This window comes from Astyanax mexicanus, chromosome 18, assembly GCF_023375975.1.
Source record: "Astyanax mexicanus isolate ESR-SI-001 chromosome 18, AstMex3_surface, whole genome shotgun sequence".
NCBI classification, from domain to species: Eukaryota; Metazoa; Chordata; class Actinopteri; order Characiformes; family Acestrorhamphidae; genus Astyanax; species Astyanax mexicanus.
Genome location: NC_064425.1, coordinates 16,727,876 through 16,740,228, shown reverse-complemented (window position 1 = coordinate 16,740,228; position 12,353 = coordinate 16,727,876). Strand labels below are relative to the sequence as shown.

Here is a 12,353-nt window from a genome sequence, read left to right as displayed (position 1 = left end):
TGTCCTCTGAGGGCCAGATGTAACTTACAAATATAAGAAAATGTAACCAGATGTAATATAAAATGAATGTAATTACTCCTTAATGTTAAATAACTCTCAATATACTATTTATTCAATCAAATATTACAGTTGCATGGAAAAATGTTTGCTTGTTGCTCTATTAACATAAATCCTTTTAATTTGTCATGTTATGAAATCCAAAAACTCCATCAATCAAGAACCAAACTATTCAAGTGAATAGAAATTACATCAAGTACAAGTTATATTAACTTTGATCAAAACGTTTGATACTGAAATAAGGCTTAATAAATATAAAATCAAAAATTGTGAGCTGTGACAGATTTAGCATTTCCTCAGATTTAGCAGTTCCTCATCCAACCACTAGTCGGAGCTGCAGCTGCAGCACCACAAGCCCGCAGTCTTTGCTTAGTCAGAGCTACAGCCCAGCCACGGGCTACAGGACTCAGCTGAGCCTGTCTGGAGCGTTTTGAAATTTTTTAAGTTCTTCTGTGTATGAAATAAAATAACCCCACTAACCGGATAATACAGCTCTCTACAGTTCATCTTTCAGCCCAAGCAGCTAACAGCAGCAGTTTAGAGCAGCGTCACGGAGGCACTGCTGGGATTACATTATAAACAGGTCAGTTAGCGCTGCTAACCTCAGGATGTTTATAACTACGGAGTTTAATGGACACACCACGGCAGCAAGGTTAGACTGTTGAAGGCTACTGAAGACTACTAAAGCAGGCAACGCAGCGTAAGCAAAAAAAAACAAAAACCACACACACACACACCAAAATACAAGTTAAGATAAAATATGAAAACGAACATAATAAAGCATAAATAATTAAATTGAATTGCGGGCCAGATGTATGTTTATTTTGTTAACCCGTGAGGGGCCGTATGAAACCGCGTGGGCCGGTACTTTGAGACCCCTGGTGTAATGTAAAGGTGTAATAGTGTTGAGGGAAGGTATAATATTGTTAAGGGAAGGTGTAATGTTAAAGGTGTAATAGTTTTGAGGGAAGGTGTAATAGTTTTGAGGGAAGGTGTAATAGTGTTGAGGGAAGGTGTAATGTTAAAGGTGTAATAGTGTTAAGGGAAGGTATAATATTGTTAAGGGAAGGTGTAATGTAAAGCTGTAATAGTTTTAAGGGAAGGTAAATGTTTAGTGAAATTGTTATGGTGTGAATCTAAGGTGTATGTTATGTTGATGTAAAATAAAGGCATTAACCCCAAATGAGATTTACTCGTTATTTTTATTATTATATTAATGTTTCCCCAAACAGAAAGGGTCAATTTAAAATCAACAGTGGTAAGATGGGGGTAATTAATTTATCCCTTGCTTTTACTGGTTCTTTGCAGGTTGACATGTTTTGGAAAAAGTGAGAGGGTTGAAATGCAATTTATTTGTAAAGCATATTGTGTATAACTAACGTGCATAACTAGTTCCAGAAGGTTGTGAACCTGTTCCAGTAATTGTTTGGCTTAGCTTTGTATGCGTTTCCAGTGATCTGCTGAAGCTGGAACAATGGAACAGTTGCCACCGTCTGAAATGGCACTACAGATATGCAGGGAGCTTCAAAGTAGCTGGTCTATAAAAACGAATACATGTAAATTTCACGTAGAAAAGACGTCCACAACGACTTAATTTAAACTAGAATTAGCCCTTATCCGGAGGTCTGGGGGACGTCAATACTGGACGTGCAGAAGACGTCAGAAAAAAGACGTCGTCTGGCGTCACAGTCTGCACCTTCAGGAGACCAAAATTGGACGTGCAAAAATGACCTAGAAAAGACGTCGTTTCAACGTCTCTTTGTTTAGTGGGGATATCATGTTAAAAAAGTAGATCCTAGGCTACATTCACATTACAAGCCACATTGCTCAAATCCAATTTTTATCTCAGATTGGATATCCTGACTGTTCACATTCACAAATGTAATTGACCTGTATCTGTGTATAATGTGAACAAATCTGTCCCTGAAATGGATGTGTGTATAAACGCCGCCTTCTTCTCCAACAACAAAAAACATCATATTTGAGAGGTGACTTATAACTTTAAGAAGGAAAATGGATGCGTGGGCCATGTTTTGCTCCAAGAGATGTGAAAAGCACGTAGCGCATGCGTAAAAGCAAAAAGACTCATGAATTCCAACTTAACCGTTCACATTCATGTCACATGTCCATGAATCAGATATGTATCCGATTTCGGACCACATATGAAAAGCGACACATGATTTGAAAAAAAAAAATGGATTTGGCACGTTTACACAGCCATGAAAAAATCAGATCTGAGACACATTGAACAAAAAATTTGCGTCACTTCAGCCTGGTAATGTAAAAGTAGCCCTGATGCTTGGAAACAAGATAATTAAGGAGTGGGAACAAGATAATTAAGGAGTGGCCACAACTTTTTTAGGCGTGAGCACAAGTTAATTAAATCATAGCCATTTAAGTGTAGACACAAGGTCTGTTTTTGTTTCACAGTTAACAAAGCAAGCAGCAGGGTTGTGCAAAATATGACTGTCTAAAAAAGGGAACCGGTCTGCATGCTGTCGGCGTCAGCTTTTAGTATGCAAATTGAGTGTCTTTTACTTAGAATTATGCCATGTCTTAATGCAAGAGACTCCAAAATATCACCATAATCCATTTCAAGATGAAAATAAATATAAATCCTTTCACTTTTCATTTTCTTACAAAAGATTATCCTTGAATTGGAGCTTTGATGTAATTTCCAGTCTTCTTTATGGGCATTAATTTACAGAAAAGCAAGCTTTATTATTCTCTGGCTAAAACTTATTTGTCTTGTTCCCACACCTTAATAAATCGTGGCCAAGACTTATTTATGTCATTCACATTCACTTTGTTTAAACACTTTTAAATTGTTTTTTTTATATCTGTTTTATTTTTATTTAGGATTTTCCAAAAATACTAACAGTGGCTGAATATTCGTATCAATTAAAAGATCATTGGAAGGTCCTCACAATGATAGCAGAACGAGTGTGTCTCTTTACAAATGCTTTTATAAAAGAAAAACTGGTGCTTCAAACAAAATATCTAAATAAGTGAAATTGTTTATTATTGGTTTCTGATGTTCTATCACAATAATTATGTTACCAATTTATTGTACAATATATGACCATGAACTAGATTTTACCCATTATGTTTTTCTTAGCAATAAAAACCCAGTAACGTGAATGAGTCAGTTTGACGACTTTTAAATGTTTTATTTTGTTTATGATTTATTTATTTAGGATTTTCCAAAAAATACTTATATTCAATAGTGAAGGCTCACAGCCTTAAAAAGACAAATATCTGTCTAATGTTTAACATGTCTGTTAGTAAAAAGGAAAAAACAAGACCGCCGGGAGCTTTTTTAATAATTAATGACACAATCCTGGTGAGTTCCTCAGACTGAAAGGGAAAAAACCTAGACATACTGATATGATATGAAGATGTTAAGGCCACACTCTTAATAATGTTTTAAAAGTGTTTTAAAGGGTTATTTGAGGGATGCTGTAGAATAAATTATGTTGGTTCCATAATTATCTTAAGAAACGTTTTATGTTGCATGTAGTTAATGTAATAAGTTTTATTTCTGGCAATAATTAATTGCTAATTATTCTCTCACATGCTTTGATATTTTTATTAAATGATACTTTGTTTTACTTTTTTTCTTTTTTAATTTATAATAAATCATAAATCTATAAAATAATAGATTATGTTTTTTACACTAATGTGAACCATATCTTACTGAAATTTGGCTCTAACTAACATGAACTCCTTAACATGCCTTGTCACGTTTATGGGCTACAGGTGTAGGTGATACAAAACCCTTTTTTATGCAGTAAAATAACTTATTTACATTCTGATTTATGTTCTGTTCTCCACTTAATAATTCCAGATCAGTAACAGGAATTAACCCAACTTCTGCATGTTTGAAGACAGACAAACTAAAGGTTTGGAGGACATGAACTGTTTGATTTGTATCCAGGAAAATATTGATTTTATTCATTATATTTTGACAGCAGATTTACTTTAATATTTTTTTTCCATTACTATTACAGTTAAAATTAAGCTATTCAGTAATGTTCCTTATCAAACATGAAAGCTTTTTATATAATGCGTGATTAGTAATCCTCAGGATTTAGTGGTGTAATGCGGACAATTGACAAACATCCTGGCCCGTTTAGGGGTTAAACAAAAAACCTCAGTAGCCGAATACCTTTACACAATTATATAAAATGTAATGTTTTAGCCAAGACATGTTTTTGGGTTAAAACAAGCTTCTTTAGTTCTTCTTTAGTCTGAAATCTCATTTTAAAAATGTGTCACCCAAAATGTTAAAATGCTAGTTAATTAGACTCCCTATTATGTGCCAAACTGTGCCATTTCTATTTCTGAATGGAATAAGTTAGTGGGGTCTATGGAGTGTGTGCTGCTGAAAACGGTCCTCTGGTGCCCCCTGTGGACACATGTTTGTATTGCGCTATTCAAAGCTCTGCTGTGTGTTTACAGTAGATGGCAGTAGGATGATAAGAAGTCAAGGTGTGTTAAAACCCGGCAGAGGAGAAGCCCAGGATGCAGTACATCCCAAAACATGGAGATAGCTAGCCAGACTGGCTGTTAAGCTACGTGTCTTGTATCATGCTAGCTAAAACACACAGTTTAGCATTTCCCAGGCATTAATATGGGGCTTCGTGTTTGTCTGTACGTCCCTAATATAATAGGTGAGTAATAATTAAGTTGTATATATAACCAGCTGAGAGCTATCTGTGGTTTTGTAATGGTGGTAGAGACATGGTTGTTGCTGTTCTTATCTAACTTACAGGTTATTTTCGGGCTCTCCTGGTGCTTATTGCCTGGTGTGTCTTCAGTCACCCTGACCTTTTTCTTCCTGTGTATGGTTTATCTGCTCTTCTAGATGGTAAGGTTTTACAAACGTCATGTCAGTTAGAGACAGCAAACTGGATATAGGCCATTCTATGAAAATGTCAATTTTCAAATAAGGGTCCACTTTAAAACCTCTAGAATATAATTAAGAGGAAGATAGATGATAACCCATCAAACCAAACTAAACTGCTTAAATATTTGCACCAGGAGTGGCATAAAGTTATTCAAAAGCAGTGTGTAAGACTGGTGGAGGAGAACATGCCAAGATGCATAAAACTGTGATTCGAAACCAGGGTTATTCCAATAAATATTGATTTCTGAACTATGAATATGAACTTGTTTTCTTTGCATTATTTGAGGTCTAAAAGCTCTGCATCTTTTTGTTATTTCAGCCATTTCTCATTTTCTGCAAATAAATGCTCTAAATGACAATATTATTTATTTGGAATTTAGGAGAAATGTTGTCTGTAGTTTATAGAATAAAACAACAATGTTCATTTTACTCAAACATATACCTATAAATAGCAAAATCAGAGAAACTGATTCAGAAACTGAAATGGTCTCTTAATTTTTTTTCAGAGCTGTAGTGGAAAATCTAAAAAGACAATAAAACAAAATTGACACATTAAAAGTAAAGAATTTAGAAAGTAAAGAAAAAGAAAACAATAGTAAAATTATAAGATAAGTAATGATAAATGTAATAATAAATAACTAATAACATAGTAATCAAAATAAATTATTAGCATTTTTTATTGTCATTATAAGTTTTATTATTATTTGTGTTTTTATTTATTTATCTTTATTTGTTTTTATTTTTTTACAATGAATTGCCCTTTAGTTTTTCTTCAAATTTATGTTGGTGATGTTGCTAACAAGTAAAAAAAAGGGTAAAACTGTGTTTATCACAGAACTGTTCTGGTAAATGTGTAAAAAGGTGCTACAAATGCATTGACAGCCAGTTTCATCATTTTGTTTTCAGTGTAATAAGTGGTATCAGAGTTTATAATACAAGTTGTATGTCATGACTATAACCAAAATTGTTGTGAATGGAGTTTTTTGAATGTTTCTGTGTGTTCTTATGTGGAATGTTTAATCTTTGACTGTGGTGTGTCAGGTCTGGATGGCTGGACAGCTCGGCGACTCAAGCAGACCTCTAGGTTTGGAGCTTGGTTGGATGTGGTGGTGGACAACTTTGGACGTGGCATGCTTTGGAGCATGCTTTATGATGTAAAAACAGCTCAGCTATTACACTGTTTATAATCCGAGTCATTGGTTTAATCAGTTTTTATCAGGTGATATTCTAAAATGCTTTTGTTAATTCAGTGACTGTGTGACTCTCTCGTCTCTAGTGGGGTTGGTTGGTGGCTTCATTAGAGTGGTGCACATTTGTTTGCAACCACAACACCAGAGGAGCACAGTGGAAGAGCTCGTTTACAGAGAGTCCTACCTGGGTGCGGGCCGTAATGGCAAAAGGTGTGTTATTTTAAAAATGTAAATTTAATGCTCAATACTCAAACATTTTGACACACTTGATTTGTGTTTTTCATCCTCTTAAAGATTGTCAGATTAATAATGAAGGATTCAGAAAGCTATATACAGCTATGGAACAAATAAGAATTTTAATTATGGGTTTCTTTGATTTTACCAAATTTAAAATCACTGAAATATAATAAAGAAGAGAATAGATGATCACAAGCCAATAAACCAAGCTGAACTGCTTAAATATTTTTCACCAGGAGTGGCATAAAGTTATCCACATATATAGCATAACGCCCCTTAAGATCATTTTCTCCACTGTGAGTTTTGTAAGTGGCTCCTCGTGGGAATGCCAAGGGCAAAAGGGCTTCAATGAATAATACAAATAGAAGAAAGTTTGATTCATTGAACACTTCTGGGTAACTAAATAATATCACATTTGACACTGATATCTACACTACTACTCTGAAACATGGAGAAAACAACAATTTACTTTTACTCTGAGTAAATTTAATATAAACATGTTGGTGTGAGGTACTTATTGGACCAAATATGATCGAAATATTTTACATAAAGTGTAATCATTATGTCTGCAGGCTTTAAAACTCCTCCGGGTGTGCTGACGATAGCAGGTCTGCATGGCATGCCGGTGTGGCTGTATGGTCTCCAGCATAATGTTCTCTCACAGTTCTGCATCCCTCAGTGGCTGCAGATCCTCGGCTTCTTGTTGCTGGCTGCAGGAAGACTGCTGTGCCTTGCGGTTGAGGTGAGGGCTGCTTTGTGACATCAGTTTATTTGCATGTCCAATATATCCTTTAAGTATTAAACATGTGAACATGCATGATATCTGTGATAAATTGCCCAGTAAAATTGAATATTCTAAATTGATTTGTGTATGTATGTATAGGTATGTGTATTGTATAGGATTGTGTGTGGGTGTGTGTGTAAATGTATGTATGACCGTGAACAGATGTGGATTGGCACTCTGTCCTGGGTAAATGCTGTAGTGCTGGATGCAGTCCTCCAGGTGGACGGTCGTTTCCGGTTGAGAGTACACTGTGCGCTATTGGCTGGCACTTCTCACCAGTCTATGGATGAGTGCTGAGTATGAATGGTTGTGTGTAAATCCTAAAAATTGTAAAGCGTCCTTGGGTATCTAGAAAGGCACTATATAAGTGTAACTTCATTCATTCATTCATAAAAAAAAAAAAATCACACTGTTCTCATTTACCCTAATACCTCATCTACAGACACACACATATATATATATATATATATATATATATATATATATATATATATATATATATATATATATATATATATATATATATATATACAGGTGCTGGTCAACGAATTAGAATAATTTGAAATAGTGCAATCATGAAATTCTTTGAATGCATTTTTTGTGCAGAAAGCAAATCAGGTGTTCACCGCACCTGTCCTACTCGTTAGACTAATCACAGAACTCGTTACCTGGAAAAAAATTTGCTCAGCTGAGCTTTCCAAAAGGCCCATTTAGGCCATTTAACTGTGACACTGTTGTTTTATTGAATTAGAATAATGGAGAAACCGTTTCATTGAATTAGAATAATTTTTATTATAATTACAATCATCACTTTCTCAGTATTTTGTGGCTGCCCCCTTGGCTTGTATGACTGCCTGAAGTCTCCGCGGCATCGATTTGACCAGCTTGTCGCAAGTTTCCGCACTCACAGCTTCCCAGGCAGTGGCGATGTTCTGCTTCAGTTGGTCCAGCGTAGTAGGCTTTCTGTCGCGAATTTTCCGCTTGACGATGGCCCAAAGGTTTTCAATGACATTGAGGTCAGGCGAGTTGGCCGGCCATGCCAAAACTTCAAGCTGTTTTTTAGTGAACCAATCTTTGGTCGACTTTGCCGCATGAGCTGGTGCAAGATCCTGTTGAAATATGAAGTCTTCTTCGCCGAACTGTTCCTCAACAGTCGGAATCAGGAACGTTTCCAGAACATCTTGATATACGGCAGCATTGACAGTCTTCTTGAGGAAGCAGAGTTTCCCTACACCTCGAGCGGACATGCATCCACAGACCATAACGCTCTGGGGAAACTTGACGGATCTTTTCACGCACTCGTGGTTGTAGGTTTCGCCACCACGACGCCAGACACGAGGACCTTGGTCACCGAAGGAGATGCAGAAGCGTGATTCGTCACTGAAGACCACTTTCTGCCAGTCTTCAGCAGTCCACTCGCCGTGTTCTTTGGCCCACTTCAGCCGTTTCTCCATTTGTTTCTTGTTCAGCATCGGTTTTACTGCTGGAACGCGAGATTTGAAGCCGAGTTCGCGCAGACGACGGTAAGTGGTTGATCTGGAGACGTCAGCGCCGGTCTGCTTGTTCCACAAGTCGGTGAGCTCGGAAGTGGACTTGAACCGGTTGCTGACTGCGATCTTTCTCAGCTGCTTGTTGTCGCGAGCAGAAGTTTTTCGGACGCCGGAACAGTTGGTGCGCTTGCTGCAGTTTTTCTTGAGAGCTTTGCAGACGGAAGACTGGCTGATGCCGAGCTGCTCAGCAATTTTAGTTTGGGTCAAGCCTTGTTGGCGAAGGGCTTGAATTTGAGCCACTATTCCGGTTGAGAGGTCGCGCTGCTTACCCATGATTGATTTTACAACTTAGAAATTCTACTCAACCCTGACTTTATACTGCACAGTGAACACTCTTCACAGAAAACAAAAAATCGAGCATTTATTCTAATTCAATGAAACGGTTTCTCCATTATTCTAATTCAATAAAACAACAGTGTCACAGTTAAATGGCCTAAATGGGCCTTTTGGAAAGCTCAGCTGAGCAAATTTTTTTCCAGGTAACGAGTTCTGTGATTAGTCTAACGGGTAGGACAGGTGCGGTGAACACCTGATTTGCTTTCTGCACAAAAAATGCATTCAAAGAATTTCATGATTGCACTATTTCAAATTATTCTAATTCGTTGACCAGCACCTGTATATATATATATATATATATATATATATATATGCGCACATTTATTTATTTTTTACTCCAGGCTTGGATACATAGACTGGATTGTTAATTTCAAGTCATGTTTGATTACGGAGTTCTGGTGAAATCTGTTGGAGATCCCTGTAGATTTTAGTATCACAAATATATAGATATTGCAAAAATGTATTGCAATGTCATTTTATTTCTTTTTTTTTCATTTATCATCATATATTCCTGAAAAAGAAAGGCAAAACAATGTTGTAACTTCAAAATATCCGCTTAAGAGTACTATAAGAAACTGTCTCTTTATTTGTTTTAATTAAATTCAAAATAGACATAATAAAATAAAAAAAATCTTATCTTGATTTGAACAGTGATCTAAAATTAGCTCTAACCTTCTCTGTTTAAGACTTTTTTTCCACCCATACCTATCCAGCAGTACATGTTGTAGTATATACAGTGTTTTATGTCTTATGGTTTTATTTCTGCTGTGTGTTTCTACAGATGTGGTGCATATTAGCTCATATAAAACATTTGACAAAGGATGAAGATGAAGAGAAAAGAGACTAAGAACACTTACACAGCAAAACCTCAGGACATGGAAATAGGTTAAGGTAACCAAACATTCCTAGATGATTGTGTTAGGTTTAGGCTTTGGCCAAACGGTTCTCTGTATACTTTATTATCCTCTTTAATCACTGTTCTACAATGGTCAGGACCTCAGGACAAGACCATCACAATTATTTCATCACATTATTTGGATGGTGGGTCTTTCTCAGCACTGCAGTAACACTGGCATGGTGGTGTTGTATTAGTTGTGTTGTGCTGGTTTGAGTTAAATGGAGATTTTAAACAGTGTTCAGTCACTGTCCGCTCTATTTGACACTCCTATCTGGCTGCTCCACCTTGTAGATAGAGTAAACTCAAGAGGCAGACGCTCTAAATCTGTTGCTCCACGATTTGTGTCGATTATCCTCTAGTCCTTCATCAATGCTGACAGGATAATTTTCAATAATTAATTGAATTTTAAATGACAATACTTTCCTTTGCATTGCCTTTGTATTGAATTGGCGGTATAGCAAGAATAATACATACAGCTCTGGAAAAAAATGATGAATATCTTTGATTTTACCCAATGAAAAGCCTCTGGAATATAATCAAGAGAAGATGGATGATCACAAACCATCATACCAAGCTGAACTGCTTGAATTTTTGCACCAGGAGTGGCATCAAGTTATCCAAAAGCATTGTAAAAGACTGGTGGAGGAGAACATGCCAGTATGCATGAAACTGTGATTAAAAACCAGGGATATTCCACCAAACATTGATTTCTGAACTCTTAAAACTTTATGAATATGAACTAGTTTTCTTGCATTATTTGATGTCTGAAACCTCTGCTTCTTTTATGTTATTTCAGCCATTTCTCATTTTCTGTAAATAAATGCTCTAAATGACAATATTTTTATTTGGAATTTGGGAGAAATGTTGTCCGTAGTTTATAGAATAAAACAACAATGTTTATTTTACTCAAACATAAACCTATAAATAGCAAAATCAGAAACCGATTCAGAAACTGAAATGGTCTCTTAATTTTTTTCCAGAGTTGTATATACAATAGGGCTGTCCCTAACGATTATTTTTTAAACGATTATTCTAACGATTATTTTTTTCGATTAGTCGACTAATCTATTCATTGAGAAACATATTTAAATAATTATTTTACGTTTTAAAGCAAACGATAAATTACTATATTTATATATAATAACAACAACAACAACACAAGCCTACTAAACCAAACCCCACACTTATAATCACTTACATGTACAGCACGTTGTTTAGATCTATAACGCTAAAAATGGATAAGCTCCCATACACCACAACCGTGTGTTGCACTGTTTTCTGTGACCGCTAGATTTTGTGACCACTGGCAAGTAGTTCTCAGCAGACCGGTGCACTGGCCGATTCGAAACGTGTTCGTTTCTAATGTTTACCCCGACTGGCCAAAACGGTTCAGTTTAGGGCTGAGGGTAAGGTGTAGGTATAGAAAGCTTCCGTTTTGCCAATGAACGCTCATAACCGTGAGCACTGGTCACAAAATTCCGACGGTGACAGAAAACGGTGTGACACCGCAGCGCCGACGGCGCTAGCTAAAATAACTTAAGGCAGCTAGCTTAGCTAAACACCTGAACTTATGAATAATGCTACTGTTTCTGGAAACTGCGAAATGCCATGCACAAATATAAACCAAAAATGTATAATTTCTGCCTGTGGCAGGTTTAAAACCTTTGGTAGACAGCCTTAAGTCTTTTTAAGGACACCCGCGGAGACCCTGATGTAAACGGTAACTTACTGTGTGACCCTGTTGACATAGTGCTCCTGGATGTTTGCGCTTCAAGTGCTCCTTTTGCACGTATGGCAGAGGACCACATTGTTGCCCTTTTGCGTGAAATGCTCCCAAACTTTAGATGCCCGCTGGCGTTTTTTTGTAGCTGGAGATTGCTCTCCGGAGTCCAAGCTCTCTAGAGCTTAGATTCTCTGCCCGAACCCGACATGACCCGAGGCCCGCCCGTAAATCCGACCCGGGCTCCAGAAAATAGTCCGAGATGTAGGCGTCTGTTTTTTAATTATATTTTTATTTAAAAAAAAATAACGAAAACTGAAAGTGAAACTAAACTAATTTATTTATAAGCGCTGTTTTCACTACCGCAGTTCTACAGCGGGGGTGTTGTGCCGATTCTGTCCGCGAAGCGGGAGTCAGATTCAGCAGAGAGTCGGATTCGGCACAAACGCGGCGGCACCTCGCGGTCCGCGGTGTCAGTTGTAAGCGCTCGCGCTAGCCGCAAAATACGGCAGAAAACACTGAGGGAGCTGCAGAATTATGAATGGGACTAGAATATGAGCACGAGGAGATCAAAGTGAACCTTCACCTGTGAGTAGCTCTCACCAGAACACACAAATCTCTCTCTCTCTCTCTCTCTGTGTCTCTCTCTCTGTGTCTCTCTCTCTCTCTCTC

The 12,353-nt window shown here is 37.0% G+C and overlaps 1 protein-coding gene across 1 annotated transcript; it reads left to right on the top strand.

Moving 5' to 3' along the window:
* The first annotated feature begins 3,732 nt into the window (after nucleotides 1–3,732).
* Nucleotides 3,733–10,974, top strand: si:ch1073-145m9.1 (uncharacterized). The gene is made up of 6 exons (XM_022671002.2): nucleotides 3,733–4,730; nucleotides 4,832–4,927; nucleotides 6,008–6,120; nucleotides 6,243–6,366; nucleotides 6,966–7,135; nucleotides 9,845–10,974. The coding sequence occupies exons 1-6, from the start codon at nucleotides 4,691–4,693 to the stop codon at nucleotides 9,908–9,910; spliced, it is 609 nt and encodes a 202-aa protein (XP_022526723.2). The 5' UTR covers nucleotides 3,733–4,690; the 3' UTR covers nucleotides 9,911–10,974.
* The last annotated feature ends 1,379 nt before the right edge of the window (nucleotides 10,975–12,353 follow it).